This window comes from Populus nigra, chromosome 1, assembly GCF_951802175.1.
Source record: "Populus nigra chromosome 1, ddPopNigr1.1, whole genome shotgun sequence".
NCBI classification, from domain to species: Eukaryota; Viridiplantae; Streptophyta; class Magnoliopsida; order Malpighiales; family Salicaceae; genus Populus; species Populus nigra.
Genome location: NC_084852.1, coordinates 42,849,213 through 42,871,057, shown reverse-complemented (window position 1 = coordinate 42,871,057; position 21,845 = coordinate 42,849,213). Strand labels below are relative to the sequence as shown.

The 21,845-nt window shown below is 34.7% G+C and overlaps 2 protein-coding genes and 1 long non-coding RNA gene across 8 annotated transcripts; 2 read left to right on the top strand and 1 right to left on the bottom strand.

Annotated features, from left to right (window-relative positions):
• Positions 1–145: 145 nt before the first annotated feature.
• LOC133678965 (uncharacterized protein At4g10930) lies at positions 146–9,143 on the bottom strand. The gene is made up of 15 exons (XM_062101503.1): positions 8,989–9,143; positions 8,717–8,820; positions 8,424–8,509; positions 8,163–8,253; positions 7,879–7,928; positions 7,227–7,296; positions 6,456–6,565; positions 6,008–6,073; positions 5,017–5,594; positions 4,801–4,887; positions 4,568–4,643; positions 3,004–4,258; positions 2,814–2,888; positions 1,202–2,281; positions 146–1,014 (listed from the first exon to the last, which is right to left on the bottom strand). Exons 2-15 carry the CDS (start codon positions 8,792–8,794, stop codon positions 790–792), a joined length of 3,927 nt encoding a protein of 1,308 aa, XP_061957487.1. The 5' UTR covers positions 8,795–8,820; positions 8,989–9,143; the 3' UTR covers positions 146–789.
• Positions 9,144–9,252: 109 nt separating this feature from the next.
• Positions 9,253–12,337, top strand: LOC133678973 (uncharacterized). Of its 4 annotated transcripts, none has more exons than XR_009836078.1 (6): positions 9,253–9,667; positions 9,845–9,944; positions 10,231–10,336; positions 10,448–10,517; positions 10,763–11,046; positions 11,613–11,715. It is a non-coding gene; the product is annotated as an uncharacterized LOC133678973 (long non-coding RNA). The 4 variants fall into 4 exon arrangements; XR_009836077.1 differs by lacking the exon at positions 11,613–11,715 and adding an exon at positions 12,045–12,337 and having other exon boundaries at positions 9,254–9,667; XR_009836076.1 differs by lacking the exon at positions 11,613–11,715 and having other exon boundaries at positions 10,448–10,632; positions 10,763–11,215.
• A 2,135-nt stretch (positions 12,338–14,472) lies between these two features.
• LOC133702180 (calcineurin B-like protein 7) lies at positions 14,473–18,529 on the top strand. Of its 3 annotated transcripts, XM_062126440.1 has the most exons (10): positions 14,482–14,775; positions 14,940–14,978; positions 15,648–15,824; positions 16,293–16,375; positions 16,556–16,615; positions 16,982–17,090; positions 17,230–17,282; positions 17,563–17,643; positions 17,728–17,840; positions 18,168–18,529. In XM_062126440.1, the coding sequence occupies exons 3-10, from the start codon at positions 15,734–15,736 to the stop codon at positions 18,226–18,228; spliced, it is 651 nt and encodes a 216-aa protein (XP_061982424.1). In that variant the 5' UTR covers positions 14,482–14,775; positions 14,940–14,978; positions 15,648–15,733; the 3' UTR covers positions 18,229–18,529. The 3 variants fall into 3 exon arrangements, with proteins under 3 accessions (XP_061982440.1, XP_061982424.1, XP_061982432.1); XM_062126456.1 differs by lacking the exon at positions 18,168–18,529 and having other exon boundaries at positions 14,473–14,775; positions 17,744–17,830; XM_062126448.1 differs by lacking the exon at positions 14,940–14,978.
• Positions 18,530–21,845: the final 3,316 nt, after the last annotated feature.

The window sequence follows — 21,845 nt, the reverse complement described above, 5'->3', positions numbered from 1 at the left end:
GCACGTCCATTGAAAAAAAAACATACCTCACTAACCAAACAATTTTTATTTTTTATTTTTTACGATAGTCTCTAAAAGAGAAGTGCATATTTTCATTCAAGACATTTGTGTGAAAATTGCGTTGGCCTTCAAGGAGACAAGAAGAGAAGGAGAAAACCCAACTCGTTTTATCCGAATTGACTTTGTTTCAACTGGCAGATATACATGATACAAAACATACAACGCATTCATGAAATCAACACAAACGAAACATTGAGCTTATGCCATGCATTTGGAATGATTTGCATCGCATAACCACTCCTCTGCGCACATCAATTGTTATTTCACATCCATAGAAATAGTTCCAAATGCGCAGCTCTTCTTCGTTTCGGAATTGTCATGTCTGCATCTGTTACAGCATACATCTCCCTTGCAGGAGAGATTTCTTTGTTTTTTGGAGTTCTTGTGAAGTGACCGTGGTGATAAAATAAATCTGTGGATGCTTGGGTCCAAAATTCCAAGCAGATCCAGTTCTGTTGTTTTGACTGTAATCAATTAGTTGTGTTTGCATTTTCCATCTCCTGTTGTCCAGGGACAAGTAGCTCAGATGAAGAAGGGATCACCATTGGTAAAGTCTGATCGAATGGGCTAGACATTGAAACAAAACCTCCTGCTTGAACACATTTTTCAAATTTCGGTGCATACAAGAGCAGTATCAACAACGACTTGAGTTGGATCCCATAGTCATGGGTAGAATACTTGGACTGGAGAACAAAAACATGCTGCAGAAGCTCTAAAGACAAGGGTTGGTCATACGGAATCACTCCTTTCCTTTTGCTGTGCTGCCTCAACATACTGCTCAGCAAGTTTCTTCACCTTCTCACCTTCCTTGATTAGGAAATTTGCATTTTTCGCATTCAAGTGGTATTTCATAACCTTATCAGTAGTTTTTGCCACAGCCCATCTATACTGTTCAGCAGTGATTATGCCACTCTTACACAGTGGCCTGACGTGCTCTTTGATGTACGCTTCAACCTATACAGAGTTAGAATGACCAGTCAACAGAAGTAGGTTTGCAAGGAAAATAATAGTACACAGATTTGAAAACTTATGTCCTCCGGTGAATTTCATTGCATCCACAGCGTTGTAACACAACTTCATTAAAAAAGAAGTAACTAAATAAAAAGACAAGGAAAGAAGAGAAGTTGAGATCAACTTGTACCTTCTTAGAAACAGAATTGATAATGTCACCCTGCTTGTTAGTGTTAGTCTTAGAACTATCCTTTTTACGGCCACTTTCAACTGTTTGAGAAAGGTCACACGTGGTTTCTCCATCACAAGTGTGACCAGCAGAGGTCGCATTGGTATTCCCATCTTGTCTTGATGAATTATTTTCATTTTCTCCCGAACCTTTGTGCTTAGTTGAAGCCTCAGGGTCAGCCAGCTCATGTAGATTTCTAGATGCTTCTTCTGGAAATTTGTTGATCAGAGGCTCCTTGTCTGGACCATATAGTTCATCACATTCTGCAAGAGAAGGTTCTTCACCTTCTTCGCCAGGTACAGGTTCTGAATCAGCACAAGACCTATTAGTTCCACCCTCCACGGTTGTGCTGACGATGCCTGCATCAACATGAATCTTTGGCGAGGAGGCAGAGTCCTTGAGTTCTTCATTATTCCCCAAAGTCAAACAACCTTCAAGATCCTGAAAATTGTTCGGCATTTCAGATTTAAGAGTGGAGAAGACTACTTTCATCCTTGACTCGCCTTCTTCTACTATAAGCTTGGGGACTGTCAAATTAGTAGCACCAATGTAGTCTTCATCTTCTAAATCATACTCAAAATCACCATATATATCAACATCTGGATGAGAATCCATTTCAAATACATTATCAGGCCCTTCTTCTTTGATCTGCATTGAGGAATCATCTACTTCATTGGAAACCTCCATTTTATGATGGGGACTACTTGGAGGAGAATCAGATAAGAGTCCTGCATTTCTCAATGCATCTAAAACTGCAGGATCCGTTGGAAGTTCATCGATATCTTGTTCTAATCTATCAACAGTGACTGCAGATGGTGAAGAATTTGATACCGTGGCTCTATTGGACTTTCTGTCATCTGAGTGACGCGTTATTTCCTGAGAACAAAGATTCAAATATACTATTTTGCTGTTTGCCTTGTCGGCAACCTCCTTCTCAATATTAATTGCATCTGCAACAGCCAACTCTGTTTCTGCAGTTTTGCGAATCTCTGGCAGATTTACTTTCCTCAAGAAGTGCTCTGTCAGTCGGTAAAGTTGTGTCTGTACAACAAGAGATTGGAATTAGCCAAAGTACAGCCAAGCACACAGTTACTTGGTGAAAAATCTGAAAACCATTTGAGTGGGAGCTTAAAAATTAGAGGTTGAGAAATGGATGAGTATAGAGAACTTCGTGTTCAGTACAAGTTTGGTACGTGAAACAGCCAAATCAAAGTTAAATTTTGCCAACTCCACAACCCAATTGGATTTCCTAGAAGTGAGAATTTGACTGCTGAAGAATAGGCAACACACAGTTCTGGAGGCTAGGGCAGTGAGTAACAAGAGTAGCAAGTTGGTGATGGCAGAGGTGTTTGAATGATGGCAAACTGAGGAAACAATAATGTGGTCTATCCACATCATACCATCTTTCCAAATGGGCAGTTCAAGTTTAAACAGAAAACATAGCCTACTTCTGCAAATTCTTTTCTTTTTTCCATAGAAGAGCAAACCTAAAGCATGACTCCAGAAAAGTTTATCGTCCATGCAAAACAACCAGCTTAGTTACGAAAAAGCAGGCACACAATGCATTGCATACCTGTCTAACCGATATGGGGATTTTATTGTGGCGACAGGATGCTAACACCGGTCTCATGTCAATTGGCAGTTGAGCCTGCTCACAGCAACCAGGGAAGGGGAAAATAAGAAAGCATTAGTAACATTTCGCAGAATGTCATATAGAATCAAACAGCAAGAAAAAACTGGTTTAGGGGGGAGAGGGTACATACGAGTAAAGGATAATTTCCTTTAAGCACTGCATTGTCTTCCTGTTTTTCATCTGCTGCAGTTTTACCTGAAACTGCCTTTTTTCTTGCAAGCACCTCCAAGGCCCATTTTCTTTTATCCATCCTTTTATCATCAGATTGAGCACCTTTTTCCTTCTGTGAATTGACTTTGGAACATCCAGCCGGTTGTGCTTTGATAGAAGCAGGCTGACAATTTGTGCTGAGAACTTTATCCTTAAGCCCTTTATCATGAATTGAAGGCACAATAAGCTTTGATGATACTTTATTTGCTCCTGCAGATTTAAGAGTATGATCATCAGGAGATGGCTTCCGAACTTTATCCATTGAAATTTCCTGAGCTTTATTCTGTTCAGTGTTACTTGTAGTTGTAGAAGCTAAGAGAGGCTTGATATCATCCTTTCTTGGAAAAACAGATGTGTCTGCTAAATATAATCTTGACAGAATGGGATTGGTCTCCTGGAATTCATATCCCTGATCCATCTCTGAGCCTTCTGGATTCTTTCTAAGGAGAGTAAGAACTGACTTCAAAGTTGCAATTTTTTCAGGCTTTGTAACCCTCATACAGCGATACTTCCAGAATTCAACATCACAGTCTCGATCCCATGCATGTTTTCTTCTTCCATTAGAATCTCCATATATTTTCTTTGTCAGATTCTCACGAACTTTACCCTTCTGCAGCAAGGACTTCTTTGCCTTCAGAGAAGAAGGGGGCAACTTCTTCACTGGTTCAGCTGTGGATCCTGCTACAGCAGTTCGGAAGGCAGCAAGAAGCTTTGGGTCAAAAAGGTTTTCCCCAATTTCATCAGAAGATCGGTTACGCACAGCTTCTCTTATTTCTTTTCTAAGGTTTTGAACTACAACAGATGATTCCTTGTCCTCCACAGCTCTCCTCATGATCTTTTTCACTCTCAAGCCCGCTGCATTTTCCCCTTCTTTTGATGATTTATCTGGAGGACTCTGGTGAGCAAGCCCCTTCAAAGTCCTACGACCAGTCCCTTTAACCACACTCATTATATCAGAAGTGACATCTTGCTTTTCAAGAGATCGTTTTAATTTGACATTTTTTAGAACTGCTATTTTGGCGGGGCACTTTTGGGAATCTTCTGGAAGAAATGCACTGTCCTGGTCCTTAGGAGTTATTTGCAACTTCCTGCTGACTCTGGTCTTCTTTGCAAGAACTGCAGCTTCATTCTTAGCATTGTCTTCGTTATCATCAGCAGTCTTAACAGCATCATCACTAATAACCAACAAGAGTTTAAGAAAAGGAACAAGACAAAAATGATCAACAGCACAAACTTCTACTGAAAGGAGTATTCATCTTAAAAGACAAAAGCCAGTGAACCAGTATATCAACTACTTATTGCCTGTTTTTTTTAATTTAGTGATTCTTTTCTTCTGTTATATTTTTTTGGGACACAGAGAGAGAGGGAGGGGGGCGATAATTAAGAGTTACTTTGAGTGAGAAGCACAAAGTCAAACAACACTTGACCCCCAGTTAGTGAACATGAATAGTGAGTAAAGATGAAAACACTCAATTTCAAGTAACCTGCAAGTGGCATGCTTTCTCTTCACACCAATAATTTTCATGGCCTCCTCATTAGCAACTGGTAGAATCTTCTCATCTGAAAAACATTTTAGAAATAGAACAGTTAATGAAATACACATCCAAATGTCAACAAAATGTGAACTAGTTTCCTACAAGAAATTCATTTAACTTTCCACAGCCAAATAATGGTCTGGATGGATTCCCTTTAATGTTTGAAACAGTCTCTTCAATACCTCTTCTTAGCAAAGATTCTTCAGAAAGACTTTGCTGTTGTACTTCAATGGTCCCTTGATCGTCAGTTTCATTGGTCTTAATGTAACCTGTTAATAGCACAAAAACATTCTTGCAATTAGACACTTTCAAGCATGCAAAAGAGACAAAACTATCACTTATGTTTTATTGTGTGGATGAAAAGGAAAGATGAACAAATATTACACATGCATAATTACCAGATGAAGAACAGGCCAAAGATAAACCAAGATGAAGACCTTCACTAGATTCCTTTCCAGACAGCTTGTTTCTGGCAAGGGAATCATTAAACAACTTTCTCAAAGAATTTTTAACACCATCACCAATAATTGGTTCATTCACTGTTCCATCATCACAAATGGTCTTCAACTCAGCAAGCACCAAGGAAGTAGATAGGTGACTGAAGGATGCATCACACGATAAGGACAGTTCAAGTTCCGGTGCCTCCACGGTTGGTTGTACATCAGTCTTTTTGCTAGATTGTCTTTCTACCTTGTAGCTATTGCCATCAGGTTTAACTGCATCATCCATCAGGTCCTCATCAACTTCAAGGGTTGGTTTACTTGGTTCTTCAGTCCATTTAGTGCCTCCAACCATTGAGACAACAACAGCTGTTTCTCCAGCATCAGCGATAGATACAGACATCTTTCCAGAAAAAGCAGCCTCAGCCTCAGCCTCAGCAAAACTACTACTGTGAGAATTCTCTGAATAACACTGGTTGTTTGGCTTCTGTAGCGAAGCTACATCAGATTTCTGTGGCACTTCACCAACTGTGCATCTGCATCAAACCAAAAACATGATGCATTAGCAAATGACACAGAGGAACCTAGGCTTAAGTAAAACTGAGTCCAAGCTTAGAAATCTACATCAGAGCATTAGATGTCTGTAGACTGATCATAGAAAGCTTAAATAAAATGATATAATAGAAGAACATCACCAGATGCCCACCTAACAAAACATTAGAAAGGGTTATTCAAAACCCTTTGCAGGCACTCCACAAGTACTAAAAGCCAATTGCAGCATACTCAACTTTCATTTTATATACATAACATGCTTTCTATGTATAGAAGAAGCACATTTCTTCAGAGTACCATAGTTTATAGCTCCAAGAAAAAAGTCTTAGGACTGTATTGACATAGCAAAGTCACATCCCAACACTGCCTAATTAAATAATCATCCTCATAGTTTTACCTCGGGCATAACCATGTATCCTCTGATGTCCCTTCAGCATCAAAGCCCACACAAAAAGCATGATACCTGTTGTATGACAAGAAAGCGTAGGGGAATTAATTTGTTTCTAGGAGGGCTCTAAGCTGTCATACCCAATATGTATCCAGGTTAAATGCTACCTTTTGACTCCTTTAACAAAGTAAAAAGAAAAAATCAACCATCTAAAACTTTTTCTCTCACTATAAGCTACATAGTGAAGTAGAATTTCTAAACACATCAACCTACATATATAAAATATACCTAAACAATATCACTTAGGTTGCGTTTGGTTCGGTGTTAAGAATTGGAGGTTAAATGTTAAGGGGTTAAGTGTTAAGGGTGTTAGAGCTACTAAACAAGGTTAAGGAGGGGTTAAATGTTAACCCACTTCAACCCAAAATCAAGCACAACCTTAGGGATCAAAATTTACCAAATGTCACAAGAATCGCAAGCAATAGAGGTATCGAGATTAGATTCTTCCTCAATATTTGCTGATCCACTTCGAATCTTGCAGCCATCTCCATCCAAGCAGATAACTGCCTACAAAATGATAAAGTGCATAAGAATTATATCATGATTACAATGACACATGAATTCGAGTTGTATAGAATAAAAACTCTAATTATATGAAACTTTGTCTTGGTTTCTGAAATATCACCGACTTTCCCAAGAAATTTTTGTACACAAAAGCATTGAAGTGCTTGGATTGATTCTGTTTATGCTAGGCACTGGCCCCCTCTCCATAAGCTGATATGCTACGAACTACGAAGGAAAGGGCCTAGCCAACTGCTAGAAATATTAAGTGAGCAATTTTATATGAATGTCTTATTTGGTTTCGAACATGTATAATCATTTTGCATGTAGCATTTAATCTGGAAACAGAAAAAGCTTGGTCCTTGAGCATAAACCATTTCCAATTGAACATATCAATTTGTGAAGTCTAATGGCTTGAACCAACAACATAAATAACTTGTATACATCTAATGCTACCAGCTTAGAGCATCAACAGCTGAAATCAACTTTGCAAATTTGATGGCATGGCAAAGTTCGAGCAAACGAATGCGATCATGTTACTAACCCTGACTGAGGAAGTCACTCTGTATAAATTAGCTCACAAGTTCACAAGTCTCAAACAGGTTCAGACTTCAGATCAGTAATTAGCTCTAAAACCTCAAAATGATAACATATGGATGATAATTACATTTTCATCGATATAGTATGATGGAAAGGAGAGAGTGTTGTTCTTCCCTTCAATAGACCAATCATCATCTCTGCAGCATATATAACAGAAACATGAATCAATCACTGCTGAAAAACCTAAACAGAAGCAAATCCTCATTTCTCAATTGCTGCTAAATATTACCCAGATGTCGGCACTGAATCACAAAAATCAATCACAAATGAGAAGGTAAAGAGTGAAATTGCAGTATGTCAGTAACTTGCATACTTGTGTATTATTTGGAATGTTGATAAACACAGAATAATAGATGATGCAATGGATCAAGGATCTTAAACATTATAATTAAAATGGCTTTGTTAATCTGAGTGACAACTCTTTCAGGGGTCCAAATTAATCTCCAATAGGAGGAGCTTCATGTGGATTGCGATTATTTCAATTAGAAAGATCAATTAGACAAAATATGAAGCTACCTTAATATTGTAAGGTTGCAACTTGCAACAACAGTGCTGCTTCCACTGAACTTAAAAATCATATTTGATTGATTGATAAGAAAAGTAGACACCTAAGTGTGAGGATGCAATGCCGGTAAATACCAAACATGAAAAAATGGAGCCTACCCCAATCAGGAAGAAATACCAACAACACGCAAAGCATATACTACTACTAGTACTACCTGGAAAGTGAGTCCTCATCAACTTTGTTGTTTCCAATGGTATCATATACCTTCATTAGCAAACAGAAACTGTCACGCATCAGATTGCACAAAGTTTGGATATAGATAGTTTCAAGAAAACTTCTAGAACCAAGTAACCGAATAAAGCTACTAAATTCATAAGAAACAAAAGATGGATATATACCTCGACTAAAGTTCTCAAGTCGTTTGAAAAACAACAAAATTTACTGTAAAATGAGGGGGGGGGGGGGGGGGTAATGCTTACAAAATCTTAAATCACTCACCGGAACACATGTAATAGACTGAAATTCATTCTGACAGAGTGGACAAAGGTTCGTGATTGTGGCCCAATTGTCAATGCAACCAAAACAAAACCTGAAAAATTCCCAAAACAAACCCAAGTGATCATCTTCACTGCGCATTCATTCAGTGCAATTGCATAATCTAACAAAAAATTCAACCAAAGCTCAAAACTTTCATCTCCCTCTAGTAAAAACGAAATAGCAAGAAAGAAGTTGAATTAATAATAATAAAATAACATGTACCAGTGATGGCAACAATCGAGAACGCCCCGGTCAATAACAATATCCATGCATATCCCACATCTTTCGCCCTCAAAATTATAATTATCCTGCAAATTATAAAAATGGAAATAATATTTATGTTATTGGCTAACATAAATAATAATAATAAGCAGCAGCAGCAATTTTGACGAAAAAAATATCTAATTCGTGCTTCTAAACAGAAATTTCAGCTCTCAAAACTAGAAAATCCAAAAAAATAGCCAAAAAAATCGATATTAAAATAAATCAGTGAGTTAAAATAAAATGAAACTTACATGAATATTCTCGTCAACTTCAAGAGGCAATTCTTCTTCTAATATTCCACTTGTAACAAAATCCACCTCCATTATCATAATAATCTCGATAATAATTAAAAAATCTAAAGAAAACACCAGAATTTTAAAAAATTCAGACGCGATTAGATAATAACAAGAATAAAAAGCTAAGGGAATATGAATTAAATGATTAGAAAACATTACTTCGAAGATCAGTGAGTAAGAATGAGTAATCGGAAGGGCAAAAAGGGAAATTAGAGAGGAGAGATCACCTGTGAGTGAGAATGAGAAAGCGCCATTAAAGACGCAGGAGACAGAGAGATTTTTATTTGATTATTTTTATTTTTATTTTACCCTTTGCGGGTTTCGCACAATTGAAATGCCAAAACGTTTTATTTTTTTGGGTTCTGTTGACTTCTTTTGAATAGCAAAACGAGCTATTTTATTCCGAGACCTAGTTTGGGCCTAATAGTTCAAAAGTGAGGTTTTGGGGTCCAGAATTAGAAAGTGGATTGATTATGTAGTAAGAGCCCTAAAATTACTATTACACTTGCACTTACACTTACACTTACACTACACTGTAAATGAAATAAAAAAACACTAAAACAGATCAAGAAATCCATGCACACTGTGGATTAAACAGTGTTTTTCATTGATAATTTTATTGATCTCCCAGGATATTTGGTTTGTGTGTGCAGTTGAGTTCTTGGCAACGTGGCTTGTTCGTTATCATAATTTTTTTTTTTCATTTTTGTGTTTTTGTCTCAAAATAGGGCGATGGCCAGACACCAACATACAATTTTCCTTCTCATGTCGATCTTCCCTTTCCACCAACTATCATCAAACCCATCGCCAGCCCTTGTTATGCATCACCAAACACATCGCCTCTCCGTGTTAGAAAAAGGGTGGGGATTTTTCCTTCGAGGATCGGTTGTCATCAAAGGAAGAAAGGTTTTTGATCTCTTCTTTGCTTTGCTTTTAGGTTTTTTTTAGGGTCATTGGGCACAAATGAACTTTTTTAAAAAAAGAAAACAGAATTGTCTTCTATGGTGTATGCCCTTTCGCTTTCTGTTTTAATAGCCCAGATTTTACATGATGAATTATGATGAAGGAATACATGATTGACAGGAGCTAAAGGACAAAACAGCCATGAGCAGTAGATGAAAGCTACTTTTCAACTCGAAAGCCTTGGGGAAATATCTTGCATTCTTGATGAAATAATGGGATGGTATATTATTATAAAATTATACTTGCAAAAGTTTGAAACTCGTCTCTTAAGAAGGAAAGATTTAGACTATACATTTGAAGTTCATTACCCAATAGAACCATTGTACAGAATATTGTATTTCAACACCCTTAGTTCCAACAACCTGCAATGATGCTTGAATAATTGCTATCACAATAACATTTGTTCATTTTCATTCATGTGCACCTTTTTACATGGATTTTCTATAGTTTTTTTCTTTTCTTTTCTAAACAATTATGGAGTATTTAGCAAAAAATGGATTTTTCAGGGGCAATATTCTTAAAGCATCGAAGAATTGGCTGGAGAGAAATATCCAAGTCATTGTTGTTACTGATGGTGAGTGTATCTTAGGGCTCGGGGATCTTGGTTGCCAGGTATTGATGCTCATAAATTTATTTACAAATTGGATGTGCATACCACTTCTTATCTCTTAACGAGTGGATCATCGTCAATTTGATTGATGCGATTGTTTTACATTTGTTAAGGAATGGGGATCCCAATAGGAAAACTCTCTCTATAGACAACATTAGGAGGATTACGTCCCTTTGCATTAAGGTTTGACATATTCTAACCACTGGTATATATGATTTTGATATTCTTTGTGTTTTTGGATGGATGGAGTTTGGAAGCTTCTGGTTCCAGAGAAAAAGGGATAAATTTTCTATCAAATGTACAACAATTTCATTCACTCATTTTTTTTATATTATTTAGACACGCCTCAATTACTGTCTTACTAGAGCTATGAGTTGTCCCTTGCTATTTAGTTACTAAAACCTTCCAATTGTATTCAATATATGCAGTGCTTGCCTGTAGCAATTGATTTTGGCACAAACAATGAGAAGTTGTTGAATGAGGAGTTCTACATTAGGCTTGGACAAAAGAGGGTAACTTTATAGGTAGAGTAATTTTACTTTATTCCATTTCCAATCGACTGATATTTCTTCTTTTCTTTTCTAGATTTTAAATCATTCTACATCTCGAGATTTTTGTTTTGTTATTTGTTGTGGTTTAAGAATATGCAGAGCTTCTAGATGAGTTTAGGACTGCAGTTAAAAAGAACTATGGGGAAAAGTTCCGTATACAGGTGATGCACAACTGTTCTCTTTTATTTGTTCCGGAGAAGAAAAGGAGAAGAAAACTGCATGCACAAATTTAATGGTCATATAAAAATCTTTCAAATAGAATAGGTGATATAGAGAAACATGTTGAAATGGCAAACCAACTAAAGCAATTAGTCAATGATATTAAGAAAATAGTGATTAGAATCATATGATTTTGATGATTCTGGGTTTGCAATAGATTAACCTGTCTGCTTTAAATCCTGCACTCTAGCTATTTGACAAATATGGTGAAAGAAACCTGCCTATTTTACTTGAAATGTTTTGCCTGGATCTCATGCTTGATTTTTGTTCAATTGTTCTTCAGCTCCTAGGATCCTTGCATTCAAGGTCTTTCCCCCCTTAACTCTTGCAGTCCACTTTGCACCTTTGTCTTAAGATTTTCTTTTTGTGGTCGAACTGATTAACTTATTGGTTCTTGACTAAATGGACTGTAGGCCAGGTGCATTATTTTAAAACTTGACAAGGATTAAACTGAAAAAAAATTATAGGAGTACTATTATTCTTGAGTAGTTTTATGGTGTTGCTACAGGGCCAATGAGAATAAGTGAAGCTGATACAGATGAGGGGCTCGAAGGACAACCACAAAAGAACAGAAATAAGAAAAAGAAAATGAAAAAGAATTTAATGAGAGATTTAAGTTGGCAGGGTGCATTTTAATTGGTTAAATTGTTGTGTTTGTCTTTTATTTCTTCTTCTTTGTCATTTCTTTCCACTTATATTTAGAAATAAGAGGTGTCTTATGATGCCATGCCATGATGACTGGATGAATGCTCTCTCTTCTATTCTTATTCCTAAAAAAGCTAATAATTTTCTCTTTGCGTAGGAAAGTCTATTGCCTAATAACTTTATTTCTACAATCTGCAATTAGAACATAACAATACAACCCCTGTCAATGTTTTATTATGTTAGATTTCCCTATACATGTGGGATATTCGGAATATAATTGATCTTTGTTTGCTAGGTGCAAAAGCAAAGCTGACATGTTGATCTTCCTAGGTGGTCTCTTTTTTTGGACAAGAGAGGTAGATCACCTTCTCCTTGTGGTTCCGAGAAGATATGAAAATGACTTGGTTAATGGACTTCGAATATTTTATGCATCTGAACAACATATCCGGCTTTATTCTTGAAACGGATCCTTGTTTTTCTACCATATGTACCTCTGCCCAATGTTATGTAAAACTTTGGTTGCCACAGCATTTTTAAGTTGTAAAACAAGCGCATTGGTTACATTGATGAAGGGTCAAATTTAACTAATTAAGGATCAGTGACTGAGAGAGTTGAGCATTACAAGGCAACATTGCTTAGGCCTTATTCAATGTGCAGTGCTGCTTTAAAGTTTAAATGTTTGGTTTGTTGAGAAAACATGATACGGAATGGAAATTAGGTCTGAGCTAATAAAATGAATCAATTACTACGAGGCCTTTGAGTGAATGCAGAAGCTTTGATGCATTCATGAAGTCTTTCTGAAATGTTTTCCATGATGTTCTTGGAACCATTACAGTTTTTTCGAATAGTTCCACTTTATAATTATAATGTTATAATCCAAGCATCTCTTCAAGATCCTGAGTAATCAAATGTTGTGCGACCTATGGTTAGTGGAGGATTCTCTTTATATTTATCAACATTAATTTGAGATGTTATTGAATTTGAAATCTGATGGTAAATAACATAATTATTATAATTTCAAATAATGTTAGAGATTGTTAACTTTATAATCATTGATTATTGTGAATCTAACATGTATATTTTTTATAAAAACAATTGCTCATTAATATTCAATGCAAATAAAATATTTATTGTGTTATGTTTTTATTATAAATTTTCTTAATGATTTTTATTCTTGTGTTTTTTTCTAATATACTAGCATAAAAATTATCATTTCATGATTTTTTATTAAAACTTGCTTCTAAGATTATAACATCTTTTTATCTAAAAAAATGTTTTTCATAAAAAAACATGCTTTTGTTTTTTTTTTTTTTGAAAAAAAAGAAAAAGAAAACACATGCTTTTATAAGGTTCAGATTCATTCTCTCTTCTTTCGTTTTTTTTTTTAATTCGATTTATTTTCAATTGATTTCTTGAATTCCGAGATTAATTTCAATATTTTAAAAAATAAGATTAGGTTTTCTAAACGTTTGGTGTGAAAAATAACTACTCTTCTTTTAAACAAACTCTAACGGTGGTCAATAGATTCTTTCAATTAGCAAAAACAAGGTGACAGCAGTTTTAGTACCTGTAAGCATCCTACAGCTCGTGTTTTTTTATTAAAAATTTATATTTATATATTTTAAATTATTATATTAATTTAAAAAATATAAAATATTATTTTAATATATTTTAACATAAAGAACAATTACACTATCAAAAGTCTTTCCACCCACTAAGATTATAGCTGAAGCTCTCAGTGCATGCACTCCCTCGGCCCAGTTTTAGTGACCCATCCATTTTGTTGACACCCACGCTCTCTCACCCCATTAAAACTAGATTTTCTTCTTCTTCCTCGGCCATATTTGGCATTCCTTTCACAATTCTTTTTGTTCAAACTTTATTTATTTATTTTTATTTAAAATGATTTTTTTATTTTTTTAATTGTTTTAATATATTGATATAAAAAATAAATTTTGAAAAATAAAAAATATTATTTTAATATATTTATAAGTAAAAAATAATTTAATACGCCAAGGTTCCAAACAAATATTTTTTTCATGGACTGTTTTTTTTATTTAAAAAAATCAAATATATGTTTCTTGCACTTCATGTTGATGCGTTTGTTTTTAAAAACCATGTTTTATAAAATTTTGATTATTTGATTTAATTTTTTTATATTTTTAAATTATTTTAATGTATTAATACTACAAATAAATTTTATAAAATAAAAAATATTTTTTTGGAAAACCAATACCGCGTATCAAACACTAGAGTTCTAAACAAGTAATCAACAGAACAATTACTGTAGCAAACACCATGAGCTGGGCCCACTGTTACCTGACATGAGGAAGAAATTAGGTACAGGCTCGTACTTTAATTGCAATTAGATCCTCGAAGCTTACGTTGACTGTACTCTTATTATAGAGACTTGACTCAAAATAATAAAAAAGTTATTATTGTGATGTATCTGGTATTTATATAAGAGTCTAGTATATTTAACCGTGTGATAATAATTGTTTTTTAAATAATTTTTTATGTTAAAATATATATTAATAATATTTTATTATTTTTAAAAAATTATTTTTAATATCAAGATATAATATAAAAAATTTTAAAATATTTTAATAACATGATTTGCACTGTATTTACAAATCAGTTTATAAAAATACAAGGATCCCTTTTCCTTTTTTTTTTTTTTAAATATAGTCACTGTTTTTTGATTGACAACCTTGGAGAATGAACGTGGCCGTGCTGCAGGATCTGTGGTGTGGAGGCGTGTATGGTGGCGTCACAAGAGAAACAAACGTTGAATATATAGAATGCCCAATGCTCTTTTTTTCTTCTTTCAATTAAAGAAATGAAATTATTAGTGTTTTAAAAATGGAGGCAAACTAGAAAGATGGAGACAGTGGAGGATGACATTAATTAATATAAAAATACAATCCCAGCACAAATGAATAGCCAGAAGAAACAAGCATCTGTGAATGGAGAAAGTGAAATTGTCAACTCTTTTTTTATTCTAGAAGAAGCAACTTCCTCCCCAGGTAAAGATATCCAGCTCCCTGCACGGCAGTTCTTGATATTTTTTTCGCCTCTCTGGTCATTGCTACATATGTGTGTGGTTAAATGAAAGAGATGAATCTTGAGGGCATAAAACAATCTCAAGTTCGACCCTTTTTGTAACGGGGCTTTGTTCATGTTTTTGCAGTGGAGATTGATTTAGAAAAAACGTTACCTTCAGTGCTTTGTAAGTATGGAATAGTTGTTGGAGGATAAAGCATTTTTTTTTTTTTTGTTTCCTTTCCCGTTTTGTATTTGTGTCCTACTTGTGTAGTTGCAGCAACACTAATAGGAATTGATGAACTTGAACAATTAAAAGGAATTGATGCCCATTAGGCCATTATTGGCACTGGGGTACTTAGTGTTTTGACTTCAAAAAATGCAATCTGCTCTTGATTGTGTTGTGATTGAGTTGATTTATCACTCAACTTTGTCTTGTTGGTAAGTTAGATCTGTTGTCCTAAATGCTTCTGACACTGGAAATCTGGATTTCTGCATGCAAACATTAGCCAAAGAAAATGCTGAATTGATAAAAATAATGTATAGACGCTTAATTGTGAGTTGGAGTAAGAATTTTCTGAGAAAATTTAGCTCTGATATCAAACAAGTCATGCATGAATTAATTAAAATTTGTCCATTATCATACATAGTTATTGACTCAAATCAAATACTCCTAAAGATCAGATCAACCCAATTTGATGCTATTGTAAACAAAAGAAAGTGATATTTTATTTTTGCTGCTTTTTCAATCCACTGTTATGTTAGAGAACATATTTTCCAGCCAAAAGCACAAGAAATTACCCCATTCAAACTAAAATTATGTCTTATTGATTCATGTTTGGTTTTGATGTGGCAGGAAATTTATTATAAAATCCGGGATTTGCTGCATTTATTACATAAAGACTCATTGGGATCAATTGCGTATAACTGTGTATCAGAATTATGGATGCTTTCAAAGGCTGTTTTTGCTCGACAAAAACCAGTAAACTACCGAGGGATGAGGATCCTATCATACTTGCTTCTGAAACACCGTGTAAGTAGAAGGTTCAAGTGCCTTTTTTGTCAAATTTGATCAACATCTTAAAATCTGATGGTTGAATATTGCATGTATCCCGTTGCACTGAATAGCAGGACAATTTTGAATACCATGGTCAACTAGATAAAATCTTACCCATTCCATTTCATGCATTCCATCCTCCATTTGCTGCACTTGCGTGGACTGGTTGCAGCATGCATCCCATGTTGCCAATGTTCTTTCCTGCTTCCTTTCTAGCCCATTGCTTGCATTTTTTTCAGCAAACAGTGTGGTTGTTTTGGCATGGCAGCAAGTTGGCCACATTATCCTGCCATCGTCAAGTAACCATGTAATCTTCACCTAGTTGAATACATTTATGCTGCTGGAGTTTTTTCATACATTCAATTGCCAGCTGTAGGGCATATGATTGATCACAACCTGTCGATTAACATGTCTAAGTGTTTGATATTTTTTATCATGTCACAGTTACTGTCAACGAAATAGAAGCTTTGCATGATCTATTCAAGAAGCTAAGCAGTACCATAGTTGATGATGATCTTATTCACAAGGTATCTCTATTCTAGTTCATTAAGCTGTAACTTTTTCTTGATGATGAGATAATTATGATCATACCGTCAAATTTATGTTTAATCAAGGCTGAAGGTTGATCACAGAAGACTTTTCAGCTTGTCATTGGATCGTGAAAGATCTTTATAGTAAGTGCTAATTTATCTGTCATTTCTGAGCAGGAAGAATTTCAACTAGCGCTTTTCAGTAATAGCAGTAAGCAGAATATTTTCTCTGACAGGGTGCGCACTATTTCATTTTTTGTATTCTCAATATTGCGTTTTTAGTTTCCGGTTTGTAATCTCTTGATTTTCTGTGTTCAAATTGCTTTCATCTAAGATATCAGATCCTTACCTTTAAGGAATTATACATTATCTAGGCAATCAGAGAGCTGCGTCAGTAATTCCGACATCCTGAAGCATTCAATTTCTGATAATTTTGTAAATGTTGCATTTTTTACCTGGTCATTGAAGAGTCCATTTGTCCTCGTAAGCATAGAGTGAAAGTTATGAACCGGTCGATTCTGGCTTCATATTATTCATCATCATAGTACTCCATCTAGTTTGCAAGCCAATGCATAATGTGTTTGCCATGCCAACCTATTGCAGGTATTTGATCTTTTTGATGCCAAGCATAACGGGGTAATCAAATTTGGAGAGTTTGTTAGGTCATTAAGTGTGTTCCATCCAAATGCTTCTGAAGAGGATAAAATTACATGTATGATATAATACGTGTTGATTTCATCTTTTCTGTATAATTCTTGTTTCAATATGATAAGTAGTTTATTTCTACAAAAAGTCATTTTAGCCTGTTAACTACGATTTTCACTACTAAGTTGGGAATAATCTCCTTTCAGTTGCTTTCAGATTGTATGATCTACGACAAACTGGCTATATTGAGCGTGTTGAAGTAAGTACCCAGCAACTTTCCCCTTGCCCTCGTTAGCTTTTCAAGAGTATCATAAAATGTGCTTATAACTAGAATCATTGCATTGATCAGTTGCTTATTCATGATGATTTCTAATGGTTATGTCAGTGAAGCACAGTATATTCAACTGTGTGGGAAGTAACATGAAAGCATCCTTGGTATGCCTTGTTAAATTTACAGGGCTGTGATTTCTAATCTTATTTTCCCTTCTTATTTGTTTTCTAATTTTCGACTACTTCATGAATTTCTCTCATACTGGAAGTTGAAGGAGATGGTACTGGCTATTCTGAGTGAATTGGATTCTACACTTACCGATGACGCTGTTGATTCTATTGTGGACAAGGTGTCAAAATCTTTCAACAGTTATGATTTTTCATATTTCGTTCAATCTCCTAGACATTGATCTCAGTAAATCATATTCTTCTAGACAATGATTGAAGCAGATTTAAATGGAGATGGCAGAATTGATCCAGAAGAGTGGAAGGACTTTGTAACTAAGAACCCATCTCTCCTGAAGAACATGACTCTTCCATATCTAAAGTGAGTCCTCAAGATCTCTACATCATCAGTTCAAGTTTGTTCATCTGTTTCATACTATACCATCATCTATTCTGGATTTTAAGCTCCATTTGTCATTTCTCTCTCTCTCCAACTACTTTTTGAGACTTTTGAGTCCGAAAATGTTATAAAAGAATATCTTGACAGTGCTGAAGTACACATCTGGTTGTCTCATGAAGAATATATGTACAACATTTCTCCTTCTATTTTATAGTGGCAGGAGCTTCCATATTTTGAATTCCTTTTGTTTTTACCTTTCAAGTACATGACCATACTTCTCTATATCACCTCTTGGTTTCCATTTTTCAGGGAATTAACACTAGCATTTCCCAGCTTTGTGCTCAATACCGAAGTGCCAGACTACAAATAACAGGATGGTATCAAATTCTATTCCCATAAGATGCGATAAACATTAACATGGAGATGCTGGAAGAACCTAGGCTGCTACAGAGACGCCCTTTAAGTGTACTGAATGCAGTGTAATTACTAATTATAGTCAAAAGTATTCCGTTTCTGCTACTTTTAACAAGAAGTTTTTGAGTTTTTAATAAGCAAGTTTGGAGGTTTGTATATTGATGGAACATGCGTGAGCTTGGTTGTTCCACATTGGTTAGAAACTAACCATGTGAGTTATGAAAGATTGATAAGCCAATAAGACGGGATTTTAACAATTTCCAGAGAGTTTCTCCAAAATGCCATGAAATAAATATACAATTAGAATAACATAGATTCCAGTAATATAATCTGGCTTTAGTGGGTTGAAAGCATTGATTCAAAAGAACTTGTATACTCCGAGGGACAAGTAAGCTGAACGATTCCTTTCTTGGCAGCTTTCAAGCACAGAAAGAAGAACTAGATTCTTGACTCGAATGAAATAAAATATGACCATTATTTGTAAAGGAATGCCTAGTCAATTTCAACCAGGATTTTCTAGCCACTACACACGTTCACCTGCTGGCACAAACTCCACACTGGTGGTCTTGTACCAAAGATTTGTGGAGTCCAGAAGGGAGTGTTTCTCTCTAGCCTGTCTATACCGGACAATTTGGTTGGGAAGTATTGGAAGTTCTGTAAGGACCCAGTGGTGGGGCAAAGCTGATTTTATCAATGATTCAGCATCAGAGTGGCATACGGGAAATTTTGGCATTTGATAGTTAACACCATATATCGACCTACTAATATTTTTCTCCAGGGAAAACAAATGAGGAAAATTCTGGACCAGCCTTGTTTCTCCAGGGAAATCTAAAGCAAGATATTGGAAAATTCATGTCTTCACATGCATGATATGGAAGGACAAATATTTTCTGAAAATAATAAAAGAAGTTTTTTGGTTTTAATCATAAGATCATAATTATAAAATTCATGAGTCACCACCTGATATTATAGTCACTAAAAAACCTAATAATCTACGAGAGTCTGGGTAAGAGGATTATTTGTGCAAAAGAAAGACGCATTACCCCCAGTGCATCCTATCTAAAGTAAGCTGCATTGATTGTCGATTGTTTTTCTAGGCCATGTTTCTATCTGTTGGTCTTATTTAAGGTATAAGGCAAATCTTTCTTCATGAGAAAATCACTATCTTATTGAATTAAATCATAACTGTTCTAAAGCCTATACTTATTTATTTCTTGGATATAGCTAAATCCTACCTAAAGTAAGGTGCATTGGTTGTCGATTGTTTTTCTAGGTCATGTTTCTATCTGTTGGTCTTGTATAAGGTACAAGACAAATCTCTCTTCATGAAGAAATTTTTATCTTATTGGTTAAATCATAAATGTTCTAAGGCCCATACTTATTTATTTCTTGGATATAGCTAAATCCTAATGTTCAGAATAACAAACTAATTATAATTGAATTTTTTATATTTTGGTCAAACCCTAATGGATAATTATAAACCGGTTACGATATTCATTTTTGTATTTTTTAAAAAACATAATAAAAATATGATTTTATCTTCTTTTTTTAAAATATGCATGAAAAAATTTTAGGATTTGGTTGTATGCATGAAAACCAAATATTTTTTTGTTTTTGAAATGAAAGTTTATTTTTGAATTTTCAGATTTTTTTTAATTCTAGAGAAAAATCGGATAATTTTATATCAAGTCTGTATTTTATAGTGTAAGTCTACGACCTAATATTAGACAAAATTATTAGAAAAACATGCGACGAACCCATAAATAATTTCAAAATAGTTTTTTGAAAAATTATTTTTTTAATATATATTGGGTTGGACCTAGCCCAACCATCTGGGCTGAGCTAAAACGGGTCCAGCCCAACCTTACATGGTCATTAGCTTGACCTAGTGACCAAGTTAATTATCTGTATTTGCATGCAAAACAAGTTCTCGTTCTGCATGCAAATGGTTGTGATTGTTTACAGCAAAAAGGGAAAGAGAAGGTTACCCAATGTTGCTGGCCGGTGGTCATAATGGCATGATCGACGTGAGGCTGGTGGCAACGAGGGCATGACGAAGGAAGTGAGAAAAGGTTAGCAGATGAAGAAGAAGATTAGGGAGGTTGACTTTTTGTCTAGTTTGCACCTCAATTTCTTGTCCCTTAATGCCTGAAATCCACTCTATTTATATGGGATGGAAAAGGAACATTTTATCTTTATTGGGAACCAATCTTCACCCTTGATTCAAGCAGGAAAAATCTCACTCGTTGGCTTAAAGGTGTCATCATGGTTTGTAAAATTAGGTTGCTAAAGACTGGTTAGGTTGGCCACTTTAGGGCGGTGTCACGGCTGCTGTAGGGGCAATTAACCAATAAGATTTATGTTGGGGTGTATGGTTTGTCCAATTTAGTTCAGAGATGAAGCATTAAATGCTCTAAAAATGTAGCTACCCGAGTAGCTTTTTTGAGCAAAAGGTAGGGGATGATAAATAGTAACCAAATGACACTGTCTTTTTTGTTATTGTTTGGTCAAAACAACGTTGTTTTGGTCAAAATATGTTGTTTCATTTATATGAAATGATATTTTTGATATTTTAGGGTTTTAATTTAAAGACTTGACAAAAGTTCAATTTGGTCATTTGACTTTTGATTTCTTTTAATTACATTTCTAATTGACCTCAAACTTTTAATTTTATGTAGTTTTGTCCCTGTTGAACTTCAATATAAGCCTTGAATTTCAATGTCTTTTTCATTGTGGTTCTTGGTTTTGGATTTATACAAATTGACCATTAAACTTTTCATTTCTTCAATTTCACCATTATCTTCAACCGAATTAAGTCCCTGAAGTTTAACGCTTTTTTTAAAAAGGTCTTTGATTGTGATTTTTTTCAATTTGACCCTAAACTTTGTTTTTCTTGCAATTTACTTCTAATTTTAATCAATTGACTTTATAAAAAATTAATTAAGCCCAAATTGGGCTTAATTTTTCACCAATTAAATCCCTAATAAAATTAATTTGACCCATTAAAAGTATAATTAAGTCCCTGCACCTAATCAAATCTTTTAATTTGACCCAAACTAATTCTTAAACATAATTAAACTTTTAATTTGGCTCATTATTAAATTAAATTGGCTTATTAAAAATCTAATTATGTCCCTGTACTTAATTTTTTATGCAGATTTGTCCAATAATTATTTAATTTGACCTTGAATTCGTATTGTCTCCCCCATCTTGGATACAATAGGGGTGTGATTAGGCTCCATATTTCATCCAAAACTCTAGCGATATATATATATATATATATATATATATATCAGCTTTTGCCATGTTGCTAATCGTATTACTTTTATTTTTTATTTTTACTAGGAAAAAGGATGAATTTTAGGGAATAACTCAAAAATAGATTTTGATAGTTGCCCTCTCTTTACAATACTTGTGACAGAAAGTCTCATAAGAAAATTTAGATAATAAGCTTATAAAGAAGAAAAAGGAATGAGAGATAATGGACTTACTAGATCAAGAATGAGGGCTTGAAGGCACACTTAAAAAGAAAATAGATAGGGCTTGAAGGCACACTTAAAAAGAAAATAGATA